Below are 23,784 nucleotides of genomic sequence, written 5' to 3'. Positions count from 1 at the left end.
CTGGTGTCCTGGCCAATATTTATCCCTCAACCAACATCACTACAAAACAGATGATCTGGTCATTATCACACTGCTGTTTGTGGGAGCTTGCTGTGCATAAATTAGCTGCCCATTTCCTACATTATAAGCAGTGACTAAACTTCAAAAGTGCTTAATTGGCTGTAAAGCGCTTTGGGATGTCCGGTGGTTGTGAAAGGCGCTATATAAGTGCAAGTCTTTCTTTTGGTCACTGAGATGTGCAAGTCCTGATTACAGTTCGAAGAGGAACTGCAGATTGATCCCTACTGTCAGGGGACTGAGCAATGAGGAAAGGCTGGAGAAACCTAAGGCTTTTCCATCCCTGAAAGGAGGTGACTGAGATGTGAGCTTATCAAGGAATCATCTTAGGCAGTCCCTCGGTGAAAATGAGTTCTCAGGTGACTGAAGAGTCCAATGCGGGACCTACAGTCTCTGTCACAGGTGGGGCAGATGGTGGTTGGAGGAACAGGAAGTTGGGGTGCCTGAGTTGCCAGGCACTCCTTCCGCTGTTTACGCATGGCTTCAGCTTGCTCTCAGCAAAGAGACTCGAGGTGTTCAGCGCCTTCCTGGATGCTTTTCCTCTACTTTACGCGGTCTTGGGCCAGGGATTCCCAGGTGTCGATGGGGATGTTGCACTTTTTCAAGGAGGCTTTGAGGGTGTCCTTGAAGCGGAGCGGATCAAGGAATATGAGATAGTAAACCTCAATGATTATGAAAGGTTTTGATAGGATAGACGCAGAGAAGATATTTCCACTTGCGAGTGAGATCAGAACTCGGGGTCATCAATATAAGAAGGTGACTAATAAACCCAATAGGGAATTCATGAGAAATGTCTTTACCCAGAGAGTGGTGAGAATGTGGAACTCGCTATCACAGGGAGTAGGTCAGGTGTATAGCGTTTAAAGGGAAGCTAGATAAGCACATGAGGGAGAAAGGAATAGAAGGATATGTTAATATGGTGAGATGAAGCGGGATGGGAGGTGGCTCGAGTGGAGCATAAACACTGGCATGGATCTGTTGGGCTGAATGACCTGTTTCGGTGCTGTAAATACTTTGTAATACTTTGTAACTTTGTAATAACACAAGCTCAAAATAGTGAAAGCCAAATTTGAGATTGGCATCGAAAAGTTCTGCCCCTAAAGAGGAAGCCGGACGTGGAATGGATGTCAGATCTTCTTCTTCTTCGGCAGGCCCCCAGAGTCGAGGGTGACTTGCTTCCACACTAATATGAGTTCTCAGGTGACTGATGAGACCAATGCGGGACCCACAGTCTCTGTCACAGGTGGGGCAGACGGTGGTTGGAGGGACGGGTGAGTGGGGGGGCTTGGGTTGTCGTACGCTCCTTCCGCTGTTTGTACTTGGCTTCCGGGTGCTCCCAGTGAAGAGACTCGAGGTGTTTGCCGCCTTCCCGGATGCTTCTCCTCCACTTTGAACGGTCTTGGGCCAAGGATTCCCAGGTCAGATAGAGTCGCAGCAAAATGCAATTGGTTTTTGTGTTGAAGGAATCATAAAATCTTACAACACAGAAGGAGGCCGCTCGGCCCATTGTGCCTGTGCAGGCTCTTTGACAGAGCTTATTCAATTTTAATCCAATTGAATTTCTATCCAATTTTTTTTGAGTCTTACTGGATGAATGGCCTTTCTCAACCGTGTCTATCTGGTGATCCTTGTGAAAGCACTTGCTGACTAAGGCCTTTTATCAGCTGACAGAGCGGGAGATCATTGGCACTAATGATGAATGAATTTGATTTTGTTTTCTGCCTATACTACAGGGGCACTTAGAGGGGGAGAGGTCACAAAGAATTGTACAAAAATTGTGCCAATCCATTTGATGCACCGCATCCAATTATCAGACCACTCAAAATCTATTTCTTTGCGACGTTCAGGCTGAGGGCTGAGGGGAAATCTTTTTGCCCTGTTGCCGCAAAGGGCGGTACACTTACATGTGCCTTGGGAAGAGGGCAGATATACAGCACTGGCTGTTCCACCGTGAACTGGTCTGTAGACAGCAAGCACACACAGGAACTGCACTGAATAACGCTAATTAAATGTAAAAAAAACCCCCAACTGTGATCTTGAAGAAAAAAAACCTCCAATTTTTCTAGTTCCGTAGGCCATTACTCTTCAAGGGAATCAAGATGCAAGGGAAGAAAAAAAGGATTTCAAGATTCCTCAGATTTTATTTGCCCCTTCAGGAGAGAATCCTTTGACATCCAGATTTCACCACAACAACTTGAATTTATATGACGCCTTTGATGTACTACAAAGTCCCAAGGCGCTTCACAGGAGCGTTATCAGACAAATATTGGACCGAACTCCTGTTCAGGTGGATGTTAGAGCAGTAATCTGACGATGGTTGGGTTGGCACTCTGGAGGAATGCACCAAGTCACTATTTTGTATCAATTTATTTTGTGAAAACTATATCAGAACTTAGACGAGAAAAGGCAGAGGTCCATCTAGTTTGCCTTCTACCATCCTGGTGGTCGCACGATACAACGATAATGGAGTTGTTGACTAATCACAGCAATCAATCTCTTATCAATTGATCTGAAACATGAGGTGAGGAAAACCCCCAGTGATGGAGAGCATTAGGAACCATAGGCCCAAAGTCACCTGTTCCTCTCAAGCACGCTATACTCACCACATGTCATGACTCAAATCACTCCTATACTGTATCCCAAAATGTTATTTTCTGAAAGAAATCTATTTGCGCCTATATTCTGAAGATGATGTCCTCACAACTAATTTTCCATTTTCTTCTCTCTCTCTCCAGAGCAACTTTGTGGCCTGTATGACAGCTATTCTCAGCCAGATGGAGTACTCACATTACACCAACTATATCAACGCCTTCCAGACACGCCAAGACCTCATGGTATGTCAACAAATGTACTTTGTTTTTTTTTTATCACCTGTTTGTGATTTTTCTTTCTCCATGCCCCGGTTTACTCCTAAAGGGCCTAAGCAGCCCTTGTATCTTGTACCTTGTACCTTGTTCAACTTCACATCTATAATATAGCTCCACCTAATGGACTAGAGTGGTAATCATCATCATAGGCAGTCCCTCGAAACGAGGATGACTTGCTTCCACGCCAAAAAAGGATGAGTTCACAGGTGTTTCAATGAAGGACCTAATATTCTGGATCCCGAACTATATGTTGAAGGGTGGAAGATGCCTGTGCGTGGATTTTTTTAATGTATGGTGGCCGTTGCACACCAGCCACCACATGGGCTTGACAGAGCTAGGTCTTGGTCCAGTGGCAAGAATTAACCGAGGCAACTGGAGACCAGCTCTGCTGCACATACCTAGTGCGCACACATATTGCAGTGTGGGCTGGCCCTTGCTGCCCCTGGGCCCTCACCTCTTCTGGGCCCCAATCACATCCCTCTACTAACTTTTGCTGCTCCTTCGCCCCGACCTCGCCACTCCTGCTGTACCTGCCCGCACTGCAATCAGCCGTCGCCCTCCTGCAGCAGCACGCGCTGCTCCCTGTCGTGGTATGCCGCCACACGCTACTCCCTCTAATGGCACCGGCCTGCTGATGGTCTTGCAGACACAGAGAATGGGATGTCCGGCCCGGCCTCATTGTAACTGGGGTTTGAGTTCAGCTTCAGTCTCAGTTCCTGGTCATTGTCATTTCACAGATTCAGGGGGAAGAGTCTCTGTGAGACGGTGCTTCTGGTGGCAATACTCCGCCTCACAACTCAAATCCCAAACACCAGATTATACATGCTGTTGTAACTACAATGAATGCATCAGGTGGCAAGGTCACCTGACAAGTTCTTGTGTTAAGAGCCATCTTGTGTGTCTATGTGTTTGTCATGTCGTAAGGTATATATCACAACATCCTTCTTATAGGAGCCCAGAGAGTGAGTGTCAGCAGGCTGTTTACCGCGGAGAGTGGGCAGGCTGAGGCAAGGTTGAAGTACTCTTCTCAACCACTTCTCGCAGGTGTCACAGGATAGACATCCAGGAGAATTTCCTCTGGGTACTGGGCTTAGCAAAATAAAGAGCATGTGACCAGTCCCACTAAACTAAGTGTGCAGAAGGAATTTGTATCCCCGCTGGGAGTGGAAAACCTGGCTGATTTCCGCCCTCCCTAATCCAGGATCGCTGTGGCTATTTTTCATATTATCATTAGAATCATAGAAATTTACAGCACAGAAAGAGGCCATTTAGCTTATCTGTCCGTGCCGGCCAAAAAAGAGCTATCCAGCCTAATCCCGCTTTCCAGCTCTTGCTTCGTAGCCCTGTATGTTACAGCACTTTGAGTGCTTTTTAAATGTGGTGAGGGTTTCTGCCTCTACCACCCTTTCAGGCAGTGGATTCCAGACCCCCACCACCCACTGGTTACAAAAAGTTCGCCTCAACTCTTACCTAATCCTTCTTCCAATTAATTTAAATCTATGTCCCCTGGTTATTGACATCTCTGCTAAGGGAAATAGGTCATTCCTATCTACTCCAGCTTGGCCCCTCATAATTTTATACATCTCAATATAGTTCTCCCCTCAGCCTCCTCTGTTCCAAAGAAAACAAACCCAGCCTCTCCAATTTTCAACGCCCAGTACTTGAAAAGTATAAAGTATAAAAGCTCATTGATGACCAAGTTTCCCCATTGACCTGTGGGCCTGTTTTAAAGCCCATTCACTCTTGAGACGAACTAATTCAGCACTAAACCAGATACCAAGCAAAGGACTTTCTCACTCACTGTGCTTCCCTTTAAGGACTTTGGATTATAGGTTTTATGTGTGCTTATCCATCAAATACTTTGAAGCTTCATTTTCTGTAACGCTCACTTTTTATTACATCCTACATGATAAACCTATCTGGGCTATTTCACCGTGCAGGTTTAATAGCTAATCTTCTTTTAACTGGACGCTTCAAACCAGTACTTGAAATGTTTAAAAGCTCATTGACTGCTGGACCGGTTTCCATTTGAGTAAGCTCTCGTATAACCTGTGTTCCGAATTCCCTCCCTTTATTCTATGGGGGCCGGTCAAGACCAGGAGCACAGCAGCTTGTCCAGAACGCCTCCACACGCCTGGTTGTCCAAAGACTGCCGCTGCTTTTACATTGTATGAGAGGTCAGCCAGCATCACCAGGTACTCAGAGCATGGGTATAGGTGCCAGCCATGGCTCAGTGGTTAGCTCCCTCCCCTCCGAGTTAGAAGGTTGTGGGTTTAAAGCCCACTCCACAGACTGGAGCACATAATCCAAGCTGATGGTCCAGTGCAGTGCTGAGGGAACGCTGTACTGTCTGAGGTGCCGTCTTTCAGATGAGACATTAAATTTCTTCAACAATTCGGGAAAACTTTTAACATTTTTAATCAACTTGGAGAACTTTTTTCTGTTTTTTTTAAACTTTTAATCAACCTGAGCAACTTTTTTTTAAACAAATTGGAAATACTTTTAAACTTTTAAGAAACTTTCAAATAACCTTGAAAACTCTGGAAGAAACTTCTTAAAACATCCCTTGGAACCCCAGCGGACAGCTGACCTTCCTAACGCCTAACCCCAACCACGCCTCGGGCCATCTACCATCAATAGCGCTATTCGGTGCTGAGCTTGCGGCCAACACCTCGCCGTAGGTAATTAGGCTTATGCAGCAGTGTCTGGTCTCCAGTTGTCTTGGACCCCCTTGTCACTGGACCAAGACCTTGCTCAGCTAAGCCCGTGTGGTTGCCGGTGTGCAGCGGCCATCCCACGTTAAAAGAACTCACGCACAGGCATTTTCCATTTCGTCAATATGAAGTTCGGGACCTGGAACGTCAGGACCCTCATGGACAATTCCAGCAGCGACAGGCCGGAACGCCGCACTGCCATAGTCGCCCGGGAACTTAGACGTTTTAACATCGACATCGCTGTCCTAAGCGAGACCCGGCGGGCAGTGAAGGCCAGCTCAAGAAACAAGGTGGAGGTTACACCTTTTTCTGGAAAAGAAAACCAGAGGAAGAACGCCACCTTCATGGAGTCGGCTTTGCCGTCAAAAATGAACTGGTTGACCGCCTCAAAAACTCCCCCTGCAGGGTTAACGCTTCGTCTTACCCTGTCCCGGAACCAATGCGCCACAGTCATCAATGTGTACGCCCCAACACTCGATGCAACGGATGAAGCTAAAGAGGGTTTTTATTCCAACCTCGAGACATCCCTGTCCCGCGTCCCCACGGGCGACAAACTGATCGTCCTAGGTGACTTTAATGCCAGGGTTGGCAAAGACACAGCCGTGATTGACAGAGAGGGGGTCGGGAAAGCCAACTCCAGCAGTACCCTACTCCTGACAAAATGTCTAGAGCATGAACTCCTCATCACCAACACCCTGTTCCGCCAGAGGGACATATACAAGGCATCGTGGCAACACCCTCGCTCCAAACATTGGCACCTTACTACTCGGGGGATCAAGGGGTATGGCTAGAAAGCAGGAAGGGGGTACTGAAGTTTCATGTTCAGCCATGAACTCATTGAATGGCGGTGCAGGCTAGAAGGGCTGAATGGCCTGCTCCTACACCTATTTTCTATGTTTCTATGTTTCTATGCTCGACTATGTTATCATCCGAGCCAGGGATCGCAAGGATGTGCGCATCACCCGCGCCATGACAGGAGCTGACGACTGCTGGACGGACCACCGCCTAATCCGATCCATCATCAACATTAACATTGCCCCAAAGCAGACGGGACAGCAGAAGCAGTGCCGCAAAAAAGTCAATACTGGGGTACTTAAAGACCCAGCTAAGAGAGCCCTATACAACCAGTGCCTCACAGCTACTCTGGCGTGCCTTGATGACTCTGAGATGCTGAATGCCCACAGCGCTTGGTCTGCCCTCCAGGCCTCTATAACCAGTGCCTGTGAAGAGACACTTGATCACTCAACCAGAAAACACCAGGACTGGTTTGATGAAAATGATCAGGAGATCCAAGAACTAATAGATCGCAAGTGCATGGCATTTCTGAGTCTCAAGCAACAACCCAACTTGGGAGCAGCAAAACAACATTACAGACGGCTTAAGGCTGAGGTCCAACAAAAAACACGGAACCTAAAGAACAGGTTGTGGATGGAGAAAGCACAGGAGATACTACAACTGGCCAACAGCCACGATATGCAAGGATTCTTCATTGCAGTCAAAGCCAAACTCCCAAGGCCCCACCCCACTCCTGGCCAAGAACAGGGAAACGCTCATCGAGACGGTCAGGGCCCGCTGGAAAAAGCACTTCGTAGATCTCCTCAATCGAGACTCTGCCTTTGACTCGAGTGTTCTCGACTCCATCCAGCAGCATGTTACCCGCCATCACCTCAGTGAAATACCCAATGTTGCACGAGGTAGGCAAAGCCATAGAACAGCTTAAAAACAACAAGGCTACGAATACAGATGGAATCCCTCTGAGGCATTGAAGTATGCTGAAGAGGCTCTGTTGGCGTGGATATATGACCTCATCTCTCTCATCTGGAGGGAGGAAAGCATGCCAGTAGTTCTCAGAGATGTAGTGATCGTGGCCATCTTTAAAAAAGGGGACAAGTCTGACTGCGGCAACGACAGGGGAATCTCCCTGCTATCAGCCACTGGGAAAGTTGTCGCTAAAATTCTCCTCAACCGTCTTCTCTCTGTGGCCGAGGAGCTCCTCCCGGAATCACAGTGCAGATTTCGTCCCCTACGGGGCACAACAGACATGATCTTTGCAGCGTGACAGCTGCAGGAAAAGTGCAGGGAGCAGCGCCAGCCCTTATACATGGCCTTTTTCGATCTTACAAAGGCCTTTGACGCTGTCAACCGCGAGGGTCTATGGAGCGTCCTCCTCAGTTTCGGATGCCCCCAAAAGATTGTCAACATCCTTCGCCTGCTCCACAACGACATGCAGGATCCATTACAGACCCAATCCACGTCCGGACTGGGGTCAAACAGGGCTGTGTCATTGCTCCAACCCTCTTCTCAATCTTCCTCGCTGCCATGTTCCACCTCACAGTCAACAAGCTCCCCGCTGGAGTAGAACTAAACTATAGAACCAGTGGGAAGCTGTTTAACCTACGCCGCCTCCAGACCAGGTCCAAGACCACCCCAAACTCTGTTGTTGAGCTACAGTATGCTGACGATGCCTGCGTCTGCGCACATTCTGAGGCTGAACTCCAGAATATAGTCGATGTATTCACCGAGGCATATGAAAGCATGGGCCTCACGCTTAACATCCGTAAGACAAAGGTCCTCCACCAGCCTGTCCTCGCCATACAGCACTGTTCCCCAGTCATCAAGATACATTAATGATTTAGATGAAGGAATTGAATGTAATATCTCCAAGTTTGCAGATGACACTAAGCTGGATGGTGGTGTGAGCTATGAGGAGGACGCTAAGAGGCTGCAGGGTGTCTTGGACACGTTAGGTGAGTGGGCAAATGCATGGCAGATGCAGTATAATATGGATAACTGTGAGGTTATCCACTTTGGTGGCAAAAACACAAAGGCAGAATATTACCTGAATGGCAGCAAATTAGGAAAAGGGGAGGTGCAACGAGACCTGGGTGTCATGGTACATTAATCATTGAAAGTTGGCATGCAGGTATAGCAGGCGGTGAAGAAGGCAAATGCAATGTTGGCCTTCATAGCTAGGGGATTTGAGTATAAGAGCAGGGAGTTCTTACTGCAGTTGTATAGAGCCTTGGTGAGGCTTCATCTGGAATATTGGCCCCAAGTTTCCACATGATTTGCTCCTGATTTTTAGGAGCAACTGGTGTAGAACGGAGTATCTTAGAAATCGGAATTCTCCACATTTAGTTTGCTCCAGTTCTAGTCAGTTAGAACAGTTTCACTTTGAAACAGAATTTGTTTTTCAAAAGGGGGCGTGTCCGGCCACTTACGCCTGATTTCAAAGCTTCGTGAGTGAAAACTTACTCCAAACTAACTTAGAATGGAGTAAGTGAAGATTTTTGTACGCTCGAAAAAACCTTGTCTACACTTTAGAACATCAGGCGTAGGTTACAAATCAGGCGTAGGGAATGGTCGGGGGGGGTGTTTAAAGGGAAGTTTACAAACATAAAACACTTCAGTTTTACAAATAAAGAGCCATCATCAATAATAAATGATAAATACATCAATAAATCAACCAATAAATCAATCAAAAAAAATTAATAAGAAATAATTTTTTAAAAATCAATAAATAAAACATTTTCTACTTACTGATTGCAGCACCGGGAGCCCTCCAACAGCGTGCTGGGATGCCCCCCTCAGTGTGTCTCTGTCAGTGTCTCTATCTCTCTGTCTGTCTGTGTGTCTCTCATTCTCTGTCTGTCAGTGTCTGTGTTTCTGACAGCAAGGGGAGGGGGAGGAGGGGGGTAGAGGGAGAGAGGGGGGGAGCAGAGGGAGGGAAGGGGAGGGATGGGGAGGGGGGAGGGATGGGGAGAAGGGGGAGGGGGGAGAAGGAGGGGGGAAAAGGGGGGAGGGGGGAGAGAGGGGGAGAAGGGGGGGAAAGGAGACTGGGGGGGGTGGGGAAGGAGATTGGGGGGGGAAGGAGATTGGGGGGGGTGGGGGGGAAGGAGAAGGGAGAGGGAGGCTGAACGGGCCGGGCCCGAGACTTCGGGCAGGGCCCATCCCCAGCACCAGATTTACAGGTAGGTGGCGTTGGGTCGGGTCGGGGGGGGGTGGTGGGAGGGAGGTCGGTTTGGTTCGAGTCGGGGGGAGGGAGGGAGGGAGAGGGAGGTCAGGTCGGGGGGAGGGAGGTCAGGTCGGATCCAGTCCGGAGGCGGGGGAGGGGGGGAGCGGGTGTCGGGTCCGGTCCGGGGGTGACGGGGGGGAGAAGGTATTGGATCTGGTCTGGGGGGGGATGGTGGGGGAGCAGGTGTCGGGTCCGGTGAGGGGGGGGGTTCGGGTCCGGTTCGAGGGCCAGGGGCCGGGGGAGGGGGTGGGGAGCGGGTGTCGGGTCCGGTCCGGAGGCAGGAAGCGTGAGTCGGGTCGGGTCGGGTGGAAGCAAGAGCTGGCCGTGGGTGGAGCCTTATTCACGCAGCCCCAGTGAGGCCATTCGGCCAGAGCTAGGGGCTGCGTGCTTCGGGCCCCTCCCACACAGTTTTGGGCGCCTGGAGCTACTGCATATGTGTGCCCACTGTAGCACGCATGTGCAGAGGTCCCGGCACTGCTTTCGGCGCAGGGACCTGGCTCCGCCCCCTATAGCTCCTGCTGCGCTGCGCCGAGGGCCAGAGGACCTGCAGGGAGCTGGAGAATACGGAGGCTTTTTTTAGGCGCACTTTGTGGCGCGAAAAATGGGCGTCCAGGCCAGGACTGCGCCGTTCTAGGCGCGGCTCGAAACTTGGGCCCAACGTGTTCAATTTTGGTCTCCTAATCTGAGGAAGGACGTTCTTGCTATTAAGGGAGTGAAGTGAAGGTTCACCAGACTGATTTCCGGGATGGCAGGACTGACATATGAGGAGAGACTGGATAGACTGGGCCTGTATTCACTGTAATTTAGAAGGATGAGAGGGGATCTCATAGAAACATACAATATTCTGACGGGACTGGACAGGTTAGATGCAGGAAGAATGTTCCCAATGTTGAGGAAGTCCAGAACCAGAGGACACAGTCTAAGGATAAGTGGTAAGCCATTTAGGACTGAGATGAGGAGAAATTTCTTCACTCAGAGAAGTGGAATTCCCTGCCGCAGAGAGTTGTTGATGCCAGTTCGTTGGATATATTCAAGAGGGAGTTAGATATAGCGCTTACAGCTAAAGGGATCAAGGGGTAAGGAGAGAAAGCAGGAAAGGGGTACTGAGGTGAATGATCAGCCATGATCTTATTGAATGGCGGTGCAGGCCCGAAGGGCCAAATGGCCTAATCCTGCACCTATTTTCTATGTTTCTATTCACGGCACGGCCCTCGCAACACATGGACCATTTCTCATACCTCGGGAGCCTCTTATCAACAAGAGCAGACATTGATGCAGAGATTCAACACTGCCTCCAGTGTGCCAGTGCAGCCTTCGGCCGCCTGAGGAAAAGAATCTTCGAAGACCAGGCCCTCAAATCTACCACCAAGCTCATGGTCTACAGGGCTGTAGTAATACCCACCCTCCTGTAAGGATCAGAGCATGGACGATGTACAGAAGACACCTCAAGTCGCTGGAGCTATATCACCAACGATGTCGCCGCAAGATCCTGCAAATCCCCTGGAAGGACAGGCACACTAACATCAGTGACCTTGTCCAGGCTAACATCCCCAGCATTGAAGCACTGACCACACTCGATCAGCTTTGCTGAGCAGGCCACATAATTTGCCTGCCAGACTCGAGACTCCCTAAGGAAATGCTCTATGTGGAGTTCCTTCACAACAAACGAACCAAAGGTGGGCAGCGGAAACGTTACAAGGACACCCTTAAAGCCTCCCTGATAAAGTGCGACATCACCACTGACACCTGGGAATTCTTGGCCGAAGACCGCCCTAGGTGGAGAAAGTGCATCTGGGAGAGCATTGAGCTCTTCGAATCTCAACGCTGAGAGCATGAAGAGGTCAAGCGCAGGCAGCGGAAGGAGCATGCGGTAAACCAGCCCCACACACCCCTTCCCTCGGCGAATATCTGTCCCACCTGTAACAGAGTCTGTGGCTCTCATATTGGACTGTTCAGGCCACCAGAGAACTCACTTCAGGAGTGGAAGCAAGTCTTCCTCGATTCTGAGGGACTGCCTATGATGATGATGATAAACTGAGGCCCTATCCAATTTTTATCTGTAGTAGATCAGTTCCTCATTCTCGCAGGACTCTTGGTTTTCCACTCTTTCTGGGAGGTTTTTGTGTCTTCTTCCATGAAGTCAGATTCAAAGTATTTGTTTAATTTCTCTGCCATTTCCTTATTCCCCATTATAATTTCTCCTGTCTCAGCCAGACCCACATTAGGCTGGATAGCTTTTTGACGGCTGACGGGAACATGATGAGCCGAAATGGCCTTCCCTGCTGTAAATTTCTATGTTTTCAATGATTTCTATGAAAAACCGTTTCCTCTGCTGGGGAAATCCAGAACATGGTGTCACAATCTTAAAATTAGAGGTGGGCCATTTAGGAGTGAAATCAGGAAGCACCTTTTTCACACAAAGGGTAACAGAAATCTGAAACGCTCTCCCCCTAGGTGGCTATGGGTGCTGGGACACAATTGAAATTTCAAAACTGATATTGCTAGATTTTTGTTGGGTATGGTTTTCAAGGGACTTGAAGTAAAGGGGTACTGAAGTTGCATGTTCAGCCATGAACTCATTGAATGGCGGTGCAGGCTCGAAGGGCCGAATGGCCTACTCCTGCACCTATTTTCTATGTTTCTAAGGCGGGGGAAATGGAGTTGAGGTACAAGTCAACCATGATCTAACTGAATGGCAGAACAGACTCGAGGGGCTGAATGGCCCACTCCTGTAGCAATGTTCCGAGAATGTCTGAGAGGCAGTCCAGTAGAGTAATGCTTGCCTTTAAAGCCAGCTTCACTGGGAAAATGAGTCTATTCAAATCATTTACATAAGTCTTTCATTGGGATTATTAATATATCGAGTGAAAAATAGCTGGTCTTTTTTTTGCAAGTTCCTTTCATGCTGTACATGTGAATAGAGCGACCTGGTTTCCTTCAGCTGAGCTTTTTTTAATGTCCCCCTCAAAACTTTTAATCACTTTAACCTGACAAATACAGCCATCCACTCAGCTTTTCTGTTCTCTGAACTTTGTCATATTTCATTGCCTATAAATCTTCATAATTAGCCGCCAAGCAGCAGATAAATCATAAGTCCGTTCCTTCTCGCAAAGAACCTGACCATTATTAAGAAAAGAAAAATATAAAATGTCTCACCCACTGCTGGTCTAACACTTTGTGGAATATAGATTAAAACGCCATTTCCTTCCCCCCAACACCCCCTTAAATCCCGGACGCAAACCCATTATCTTGATCCACGGCATCAAGTGAAAATTTTTATAAGATAAACATTCATTTGATGTTTGACCGTCGCAAAATGTCACTGCTTTACCCCTGGTAGACAGGCCCAGCTGTTAGTTTCCAAGCATTAAATGTGTATAGTATTAATCTCAAACACCTCGGCGGGATTTGCTCTCATTTGGATGAAAGACTTTGGGGTGGAAATTCGGTGCCGCCCGCATTGAGGCGGTGACGGCGCCGGAATGCCAACTTTAGCACCGGGCGGTGTCTATCGCCCCAGAGTACGGAATTCAGTTGTTTTCCCCAAAGAGGGAAGAGGAGTGCTAATAGAAGCGTTCCACACTTGTCCTCGGGCGCGAGCGGAGCGCTAGCTCAGGAGGGCCTACTCAATTTTTTGGCGTTAGGACGCTGGCATCCTGGGCTTCTAAAGGGGAGGAAAGCAATGTTAGTGAAAATTTCAATGACCGACACCCACACTTCCCGACTACTGCCACAAATCAATAGAAGTTAAATAAATTGAATTTCACCACTTACTTTGCTCTCCAGATGATACCGGGATCACCGACGCACCGCCTGCTTTCTCTGTCGGAAGTAGCGGCAGGCGCGACGGCAGGCGAAAGCAGTCACGTTCGCGACCGCGGCACTATGGGGGCGTTACACGCTCGATGATGCCACCGTGTGGGTGCTGCTAGAGTGCACAGCGCTCCCTCTTAGCGCTGCCCCCATCACTTCGTTGAAGTTTTCGGGAGGCGAGGTCAGAGTGCTGCCGCGTTGGTTGGTGCTTAGCGGCCCGTTAGCAGCCCTCTCCGCCGCTACCGGGTGGCACAAACCACTGAATTTGGGCCCCTTTATTTTTTCTTGGAGATAGCTTGGAAGATTCCTTGCTCTGGGCAGTGAGCCTCGGTACCGTGAAGCTCCCCTCCCCCGCTTCCCCCCCCCCCCCCCCCAACAATTATATTGAATAATGCTCTACCAATCCAGCATGTGATGGGTGGGCTCTTTCAGACTGGCCTATGTGTAAAGTCCTGTCCCCTCAGTACAGATTCACACGAGGCATGTCGTGAAGTCAAGGTCACTCTGGACCTGCACCTTTTATTTCACAGCTCTGGAATGCTGCACTTGCCTGAGACCTGTTCTTATACACCTGTCTCTTGCAAGTGCACCACTGGTGGTAAGGTACGCTGCTGGTTACAGGTCATATCTTATTACAGTCATGTATAGCATGTCGGGATACAGTTATATATAATAATGTAAGATACATGACATCACCCTCCCCCAGTTCTTATTGTCTTTATAGGTTCAGTCTCTCAGGTGGTCTACGCTCTCGCGTGGAGCGTCTGAGTTGTGGTTCAGTTGTTTGCCTTGGTGTCTGTTTTTCTTTGGATGTGATTGCTGGTATTTCGCCTGGGCTGTCTGTTTCGATTGGTGTGATCGTTGTTGACTTGCCTGGGCTGTCTGTTGGGATTGCCCTTTCCTCAGGTTGTTCCCTCTGTCTGTCCACCAGGTGTGGTGCGAGTTCCACATTGTAGTCTGCCTCTGGTTCCGCAGTGTTGTTGGTAAATCTGCTTTTGACTTGGTCTACATTCCTCCGGCAGGTTTTACCATTGTCCATTTTTACTACCAGTAGCCTGTTTCCTTCCTTGCCCGTTACTGTCCCTGCAAGCCATTTTGGACCCCTACCATAGTTTAGTACAAACACTTGGTTCCCTATCTCATTCCATCTCCCCCTCGAATTTCTGTCATGGCACTCAGTCAGCTTACGGCATTTTGCCTCAATGATTTCGTGCATGTTTGGGAGGATTAATGAGAGCCTTGTTTTTAAAGTCCTTTTCATCAACAGTTGCACGGGGGGGATCCCAGTCAATGAGTGTGGACGAGATCTGTATGCCAGCAGCAGTCGCGACAGGTGACCCTGCAGCGTGGGACCTTGGATTTTAAGCATGCCTTGTTCATTGATTTTCACTGCTCTCTCCGCCTGGCCGTTGGAGGCCGGCTTGAACGTTGCTGTCTTGATGTGATTTATGCCGTGGTCAATTATAAAGTCTTGGAATTCTGCGCTGGTGAAGCATGGACCATTGTCACTGACCAATATGTCAGGGATTCCGTGCGTTGCAAACATGGTTGCGAGGCTCTCCACAGTGTTGGAGGGTGTGCTCGAGTTTAAAATGGTGCATTCGATCCACTTTGAAAATGCATCTACAACTATGAGGAACATTTTGCTAATGAATGTGCCCACATAGTCTACGTGCACCTGCGACCACGGTTTGATAGGCCAGGGCCAGGGGCTTAGTGGAGCCTCCCTGGGGGCATTGCTGAGTTGGGCAAAAATGGTGCGCCTTCGGATGTAGAGCTCCAAGTCCGCGTCAATACCAGGCCACCAGACGTGGGATCTGGCTATGGCCTTCATGAGAACGATCCCCGGGTGCTCGCGGTGGAGCTCCCGGACAAATGCCTCTCTGCCTCGCAGAGGCATAACTACTCGGCTGCCCCACATCAGGCAGTCTGCTTGTAGTGTTAGCTCATGCATGCGCCTGTGAAAGGGTTTGATTTCCTCGGGGCAGACATCGCGAGCCTCTGCCCAGTCACCGGTTAGGACACATCTTTTTACGAAGGATAACGTGGGGTCGCTGGCCATACAGGCTCTGATTTGGCGAGCCGTCATGGGCGAACCTGTGGACTCAAAGGCATTGATTGCCATGACTATCTCACAGTCCTGTTCGTCAGACCCTTCCGTGGTCGCCAGGGGTAGCCTGCTGAGCGCGTCGGCACAGTTGTCTGTGCCTGGTCTGTGCCTTATGGTATAGTCATAGGACGCCAGCATGAGTGCCCACCGTTGAATTTGCGCCGAGGCGTTGGCGTTTATTGCCTTGCTCTCGGATAGGAGGGACGTGAGGGGCTTGTGGTCGGTTTCTAACGCAAACTTGGCCCCGAAAAGGTATTGGTGGATCTTTTTGACACCGTACACGCACGCGAGAGCCTCCTTCTCTACCATTCCGTACCCGCGCTCCGCCCGCGAAAGTGACCTGGAGGCATAAGCTATGGGTTGTAATTTGCCCGCACTATTGACATGTTGCAAAACGCACCCGACCCCATACGCTGACGCATCGCATGTGAGAACTAGCTTTTTACCTGGATCAAAGAAAGTCAAAACACTGTTGGAACACAGAAGATTGTGTGCCTTATTGAAGGCGCGTTCCTGGGCGTCACCCCAAAACCAATTGCACCCCTTCCTGAGTCGCACGTGGAGAGGCTCCAGCAGCGTGCTTAAGTTCTGCATAAAGTTCCCAAAGTAATAGAGTAGCCCGAGAAAGTCACGCAGTTCTGAGACATTCCGGGGCCTGGGTGGCAGGAGAATTGCTTCTGTTTTGGACTCTGTTGGGCGGATTCCATCAGCGGCAATCCTTCTGCTCAAAAATTCAACCACGGGTGCGAGAAACAGGCACTTGGATTTCTTGACTCGTAGGCCTACCCGATCCAACCGCTTTAGTACTTCCTCCAAATTACGGAGATGGGAGTCGGTGTCCCTCCCCGTGATAAATATGTCGTCTTGAAATACAACTGAACCACTGGGTGGACTTGAGCAGACTCTCCATGTTGCGCTGGAATATGGCAGCTGCCGACCTGATTGCACATGAAAAGGCCTCGATGTGTGTTGATGGTGGTGAGTAGCTTGGATTCCTCGGTCAATTATTGTGTCATAAAGGCAGATGTGAGGTCTAATTTTGAGAAAAGTGTACCTCCAGCCAATGTGTCAAATAAGTCCTCCGCTCTGGGCAGCGGGTACTGGTCCTGTAGGGACACTTTGTTTATGGTAGATTTGTAGTCCCCACAGATTTGTATGGATGCATCAGGTTTCATGACTGGGACGATGGGACTTGCCCAGTCGCTAAATTCCACAGGTGATATAATGCCTTCCCGCAGAAGCCTGTCTAGTTCATGTTCAATCTTTTCCCTCATCACATAGGGTACAACTCTGGCCTTGTGATGGACCGGTCTAGCATCCTGTGTGATGTAGATTTTGACTTTGGCCCCTTTGAAAGTGCCCACACCTGGCTGAAAGAGATGTTCAAATCGCTTTATAACTGTTGAGCAGGAGGTCCATTCCTCTAATGACATGGCATGGACATCATCCCATTTCCAGTTTAGTTTTGCCAGCCAGCTTCTCCCCAGCAGTGCTGGGGGGTCTCCGGGGACAATCTACAGGGGAAGTCGGTTCACTGTCCCTTTGTGTGTGACAGAGAGCATGGCGCTGCCGAGGACTGGTATGATTTCTTTGGTATAGGTCCTTAGTGTGGTGTCGACCCTTGTGAGTTTTGGTTTGTCTCTTTTATGCAGTCACAGTTGTTGAAATTGTTGAGCGCCCATGAGAGATTGACTTGCTCCCGTATCCAGCTCCATGTTGACAGATATCCCGTTGAGTAGTACCCTCATCATTATAGGAGGCGTCATGTTGTATGAGCAGCGGCCATTGATCGTGTTGACTCGCTGTACATCGGTGTCCCGGGTACTGTCCCCACCATCTTCTGGTCCGCTTTCCGACCCATCTGATTCGTATACCAGCCGAGCTGCCGTTTTTTTGCACATGCGGGCCAAATGCCCTGTATATTCACAATTTCTGCAAACAGCCTGCTGAAATCGACATCTCCTTGACGACTGCCCACCCCCACACCTCCAGCACAGACCTGTTCCATTGTTCAATGTGTTCCCAAAGAATGAGCTGCGTCTGGCTGATCTCTCTTGAGCTTCTCTCAGTTTGTAGTTGATTGCTCGCATTGTGGGTTGATGATGTGTGAACGGCCGTTCCTGTGGCCCTTGATGGCTTCTGCCTGCTGTCGAGAGCCTGTTCTCCCGGTTTTGTCTGTGTGGGGGTAGCAGTTTGTTTAGTGCTGTGAACTTCTTGTTCAGATAGTTCGTTAGTTGCCGTACCTGCATTGTAAATCAACCTACCGTTTCTTCTTCCCCTACCAAGAATGTCTGTGCAACCTGTGCTGCTGCCTCTAAGGTCAGGTTCTTGGTCTCTATGAGCTTTCAGAATATGCCTGCGTGGCCTATTCCTTCAATGAAAAAGTTTCTCAGCATTCCTCTCCTCAGTTCATCGGAGAACTCACATAAATAACCAACCTCCGAAGTTCCGCCATGAAGTCGGGTATGCTCTGGCCCACACAGCGTCTGTAGTTGTAGAACCTGTGTCTGGCCATGTGTCGGCTGCTCGCTGGCTTCAGGTGGTCTCTTACCAGTGTGCTCAATTCTTCAAACGACTTGCTTGCTGGTTTCTCGGGTGCCAACAGATCCTTCATTAAAGCATATGTTTTCGAGCCACAGCTGGTCAAGAGGTGGGCTCTTCTCTTGTCTGCCTTATCGTCGCCTAACTAGTCTTTGGTTACAAAGTTTTGCTGGAGCCTTTCTATAAAGTCCTCCCAATTGTCTCCCGCATTGTACTTTTTATCTGATCCGCTGTTCGCCATTCTGTGGATTCTGTAATCCCGTAACTCGTCATCACTGTAAAGTCCTGTCCCCTCAGTACAGATTCACACGAGGCATGTAGTGAAGTCAAGGTCACTCTGGACCTGCACCTTTATTTCACAGCTCTGGAATGCTGCACTTGCCTGAGACCTGTCCTTATATACCTGTCTCTTGCAAGTGCACCCCTGGTGGTAAGGTATGCTGGTGGTTACAGGTCATATCTTATTACAGTCATGTATAGCATGTTAGGATACAGTTATATATAATAATGTAAGATACATGACACTGAGCGCTTTGGGAATGGGACTGTTTTCACATGGACCTTAATTTGGCGCACTTCCTGTACGCTTCCCACAAGTCTTTCTTTCTTTACACCTTCAAAGTTGTTGTTCCATTGTATTTTTGCTTGGTAATATCTCTAAATTCTGCCTACTTTTCCTTTCTTCAAAATGGTGCAGTGGGCAGCAGTCTCGCTTCTGGGTCAGAATGTTCGTGGGATCAAATCCCACTCCATTGACTTGCACACATAATCTAGGCTGGCACCATCAGTAGAATACTGAGGGAGTGCTGCACTATTGAGGTGCCGTATTTCAGATGAGACGTTAAACCGAGGCCCCGTCTGCTCTCTTAGGTGGATGTAAAAGATCCCATTCCTTTTTGACGAATGTAGGGGAGTTCTCCCTGGTGTCCCGGCAAATAATTATCGCTCAACCAACATTACTAAAAAACAGATTAGCAGGTCATTATCACCTTGCTGTTTGTGGGAGCTTGCTGTGCACAAATTGGCTGCTGCGTTTCCCACATGAAATCAGTGACTGCACTCCAAAAGTACTCCATTGGCTGTAAAACACTTTGGGACTTCCTAAGGCTGTGAAATATGCCATATAAATGCAAGTTCTTTCTTTCTAAATTTAACAGCGAAAGGCAGGATCAATCTTTAGATTCTGTAGTTCTTCTTACATTCTGTAATTCTTGTTGGACCCTGTAGGTTGTTCAATTAAATATTGGGAAGACCAAAGTCATTGTTTTTGTTCTCCGCCACAAACTCTTTCCCTAGCCTGTCTGTGGCTGAATCTGACTGTTTGCAACCTTGGTGTCATATTTGACCCTGAAATGAGCTTCCAACCACATATCAGTAGCATAACTATTTTCACCTCTGTAACATCGCCTGTCTCCACTCCTGTCTTAGCTCTTCTGCTGCTGAAAACCTCATGTATTCCTTTGTTACTTCGAGACTTGACTATTCCAATGCACTCCTGGCTGGCCTCCAACATTCTACCCTGTGTAAACTTGAGGTCGTCCAAAACTCGGCTGCCCCATGTCTTCACATGTACCAAGTCCCGCTCAACAATCACCCTTGTGCTCGCTGACCTACATTGGCTCCTGGTTAAGCAAAGTCTCGCTTTCAAAATTCTTATCCCTGTTTTTCAAATCCCTCCATGACCATGCCCCTCCCTATCTCTGTAATCTCTTCTTGCCCCACAACCCCTGAGATATCTGCGCTCCTCTAATTCTGCCCTTCTGACCATCCCTGATTCTAATTGCTCCACCATTGGTGGTCGTGCCTTCAGCTGCTTGCACCTCAAGCTCTGGAACTCCCTCCTTAAATCTCTCTACCTCTCTACATCTCTTTTCTCCTTTAAGATGCTGCTTAATACATACCTTATCATCTGCCCTCACGGCAGGAGATCAATGTTTTGTCTTCTAACACTCCTTGGGATGTTTTACAACATTAAAGGTGCTATATTAATACAAGTTGTTCAGAGAAAAGAGCTGTGTGGGTTTCTAGTCTGTGTGAAACCGCCATCCTGAGAGACACAGTTCGGGTGCACATTGGTATCAACGACATCGGTAAAAAAAGGGATGAGGTCCTACGAGACGAATTTAAGGAGCTAGGAGCTAAATTAAAATGTAGGACCTCAAAAGTAGTAATCTCGGGATTGCTACCAGTGCCATGTGCTAGTCAGAGTAGGAATCGCAGGATAGCACAGATGAATACGTGGCTTGAGCAGTGGTGCAGCAGGGAGGGATTCAAATTCCTGGGGCATTGGAACCGGTTCTGGGGGAGGTGGGACCAGTACAATCCGGACGGTCTGCACCTGGCCAGGACCGGAACCAATGTCCTAGGGGGAGTGTTTGCGAGTGCTATTGGGGAGGAGTTAAACTAATATGGCAGGGGGATGGGAACCAATGCAGGGAGACAGAGGGAAACAAAAAGGAGACAAAAGCAAAAGGCAGAAAGGAGATGAGTAAAAGTGGAGGGCAGAGAAACCCAAGGCAAAAAACTAAAAGGGCCACTGAATATAAAGGGGCTGCAGGAGGGCCTGATGGACTGCATCCCAGAGTACTTAAGGAGGTGGCCTTGGAAATAGCGGATGCATTGACAGTCATTTTCCAACATTCCATTGACTCTGGATCAGTTCCTATCAAGTGGAGGGTAGCCAATGTAACCCCACTTTTTAAAAAAGGAGGGAGAGAGAAAACAGGGAATTATAGACCGGTCAGCCTGACCTCAGTAGTGGGTAAAATGATGGAATCAATTATTAAGGATGTCATAGCAGCGCATTTGGAAAAAGGTGACATGATAGGTCCAAGTCAGCATGGATTTGTGAAAGGGAAATCATGCTTGACAAATCTTCTGGAATTTTTTGAGGATGTTTCCAGTAAAGTGGACAAGGGAGAACCAGTTGATGTGGTACATTTGGACTTTCAGAAGGCTTTCGACAAGGTCCCACACAAGAGATTAATGTGCAAAGTTAAAGCACATGGGATTGGGGGTAGTGTGCTGACGTGGATTGAGAACTGGTTGTCAGACAGGATGCAAAGAGTAGGAGTAAATGGGTACTTTTCAGAATGGCAGGCAGTGACTAGTGGGGTACCGCAAGGTTCTGTGCTGGGGGCCCATCTGTTTACATTGTACATTAATGATTTAGACGAGGGGATTAAATGTAGTATCTCCAAATTTGCGGATGACACTAAGTTGGGTGGCAGTGTGAGCTGCGAGGAGGATGCTATGAGGCTGAAGAGTGACTTGGATAGGTTAGGTGAGTGGGCAAATGCATGGCAGATGAAGTATAATGTGGATAAATGTGAGGTTATCCACCTTGGTGGTAAAAACAGAGAGACAGACTATTATCTGAATGGTGACAGATTAGGAAAAGGGAGGTGCAACGAGACCTGAGTGTCATGGTACATTAGTCATTGAAGGTTGTCATGCAGGTACAGCAGGCGGTTAAGAAAGCAAATGGCAGGGGCAGGGAGGTGTTGCTACAGTTGTACAGGGCCTTGGTGAGGCCACACCTGGAGTAGTGTGTACAGTTTTGGTCTCCTAACTTGAGGAAGGACATTCTTGCTATTGAGGGAGTGCAGCGAAGATTTACCAGACTGATTCCCGGGATGGTGGAACTGATCTATCAAGAAAGACTGGATCAACTGGGCTTGTATTCACTGGAGTTCAGAAGAATGAGAGGGGACCTCATAGAAACGTTTAAAATTCTGATGGGTTTGGACAGGTTAGATGCAGGAAGAATGTTCCCAATGTTGGGGAAGTCCAGAACCAGGGGTCACAGTCTAAGGATAAGGGGTAAGCCATTTAGGACCGAGATGAGGAAAAACTTCTTCACCCAGAGAGTGGTGAACCTGTGGAATTCCCACAGAAAGTAGTTGAGGCCAATTCACGAAATATATTCAAAAGGGACTTAGATGAAGTCCTTACTACTGTGGGGATCAAGGGGTATGGCGAGAAAGCAAGAAGTGGGTACTGAAGTTGCATGTTCAGCCATGAACTCATTGAATGGCGGTGCAGGCTAGAAGGGCTGAATGGCCTACTCCTGCACCTATTTTCTATGTTTCTATGTTTCGAAAACTAAAAATCATGGTTTAAAAACTAGTATTAAAACACTCTACCTAAACGCACGCAGCATTCGAAATAAAGTAAATGAGTTGACGGCACAAATCATTACAAATGGGTATGATTTGGTGGCCATTACAGAAACGTGGTTGCAGGGTGGCCAAGACTGGGAATTAAACATACAGGGCTATCTGACGATTCGGAAAGATAGACAAGAAGGGAAAGGAGGTGGGGTAGCTCTGTTAATAAAGGATGATATCAGGGCAGTTGTGAGAGACGATATTGGCTCTAATGAACAAAATGTTGAATCATTGTGGGTGGAGATTAGAGATAGTAAGGGGAAAAAGTCACTGGTGGGCATAGTTTATAGGCCCCCAAATAATAACTTCACGGTGGGGCGGGCAATAATCAAGGGAATAATGGAGGCATGTGAAAAATGAACGGCAGTAATCATGGGGGATTTTAACCAACATATCGATTGGTCAAATCAAATCGCACAGGGTAGCCTGGAGGAGGAATTCATAGAATGCATACAGGATTGTTTCTCAGAACAGTATGTTACAGAACCTACAAGGGAGCAAGCTATCTTAGATCTGGTCCTGTGTAATGAGACAGGAATAATAAATGATCTCCTAGTAACAGATCCTCTCAGAATGAGTGATCACAGTATGGTTGAATTTGTAATACAGATTGAGGGTGAGGAAGTAGTGTCTCAAATGGGCGTACTATGCTTAAACAAAGGGAACTACAGTGGGATGAGGGCAGAGTTGGCTAAAGTAGACTGGAAACACAGACTAAACGGTGGCACAATTGAGGAACAGTGGAGGACTTTTAAGGAGCTCTTTCATCGTGCTCAACAAAAATATATTCCAGTGAAAAAGAAGAGCGGTAAGAGAAGGGATAACCAGCCGTAGATAACCAAGGAAATAAAGGAGAGTATCAAATTAAAAACAAATGCGTATAAGGTGGCCAAGGTTAGTGGGAAACTAGAAGATTGGAAAAATTTTAAACGACAGCAAAAAATGACTAAGAAAGCAATAAAGAAAGGAAAGATAGATTACGAAGGTAAACTTGTGCAAAACATATAAACAGATAGTAAAAGCTTTTACAGATATATAAAACGGAAAAGAGCGACTAAAGTAAATGTTGGTCCCTTAGAAGATGAGAAGGGGGATTTAATAATGGGAAATGTGGAAATGGCTGAGACCTGAAACAATTATTTTGCTTCGGTCTTCACAGTGGAAGACACAAAAACCATGCCAAAAATTACTGGTCACAGGAATGTGGGAAGGGAGGACCTTGAGACAATCACTATCACTAGAGGGATAGTGCTGGACAGGCTATTGGGACTCAAGGTAGACAAGTCCCCTGGTCCTGATGAAATGCATCCCAGGGTATTAAAAGAGATGGCGGAAGTTATAGCAGATGCATTCGTTATAATCTACCAAAATTCTCTGGACTCTGGAGAGGTACCAGCGGATTGGAAAGCAGCTAATGTAACGCCTCTGTTTAAAAAAGGGGGCAGACAAAAGGCATGTAACTATAGGCTGGTTCGTTTAACATCTGTAGTGGGGAAAA

At 48.0% G+C, this 23,784-nt stretch overlaps 1 protein-coding gene across 3 annotated transcripts in view; it reads left to right on the top strand.

Annotated features, from left to right (window-relative positions):
* Positions 1 to 23,784, top strand: part of LOC139236054 (dedicator of cytokinesis protein 2-like) — a 1,544,097-nt gene that overhangs the window by 970,217 nt on the left and 550,096 nt on the right. For all 3 annotated transcript variants that reach the window (XM_070866795.1, XM_070866794.1, XM_070866796.1), the window contains one exon: positions 2,793 to 2,891. In XM_070866795.1, the coding sequence (XP_070722896.1) occupies positions 2,793 to 2,891 (99 nt within the window). The remainder of the gene's footprint in view (positions 1 to 2,792; positions 2,892 to 23,784) is intronic.

The sequence above is a fragment of the Pristiophorus japonicus genome, chromosome 2 (assembly GCF_044704955.1).
Source record: "Pristiophorus japonicus isolate sPriJap1 chromosome 2, sPriJap1.hap1, whole genome shotgun sequence".
Lineage (NCBI taxonomy): Eukaryota > Metazoa > Chordata > Chondrichthyes > Pristiophoridae > Pristiophorus > Pristiophorus japonicus.
Note: the sequence above shows the minus strand (reverse complement) of the source record. Positions and strands in the feature narration are given on the sequence as shown.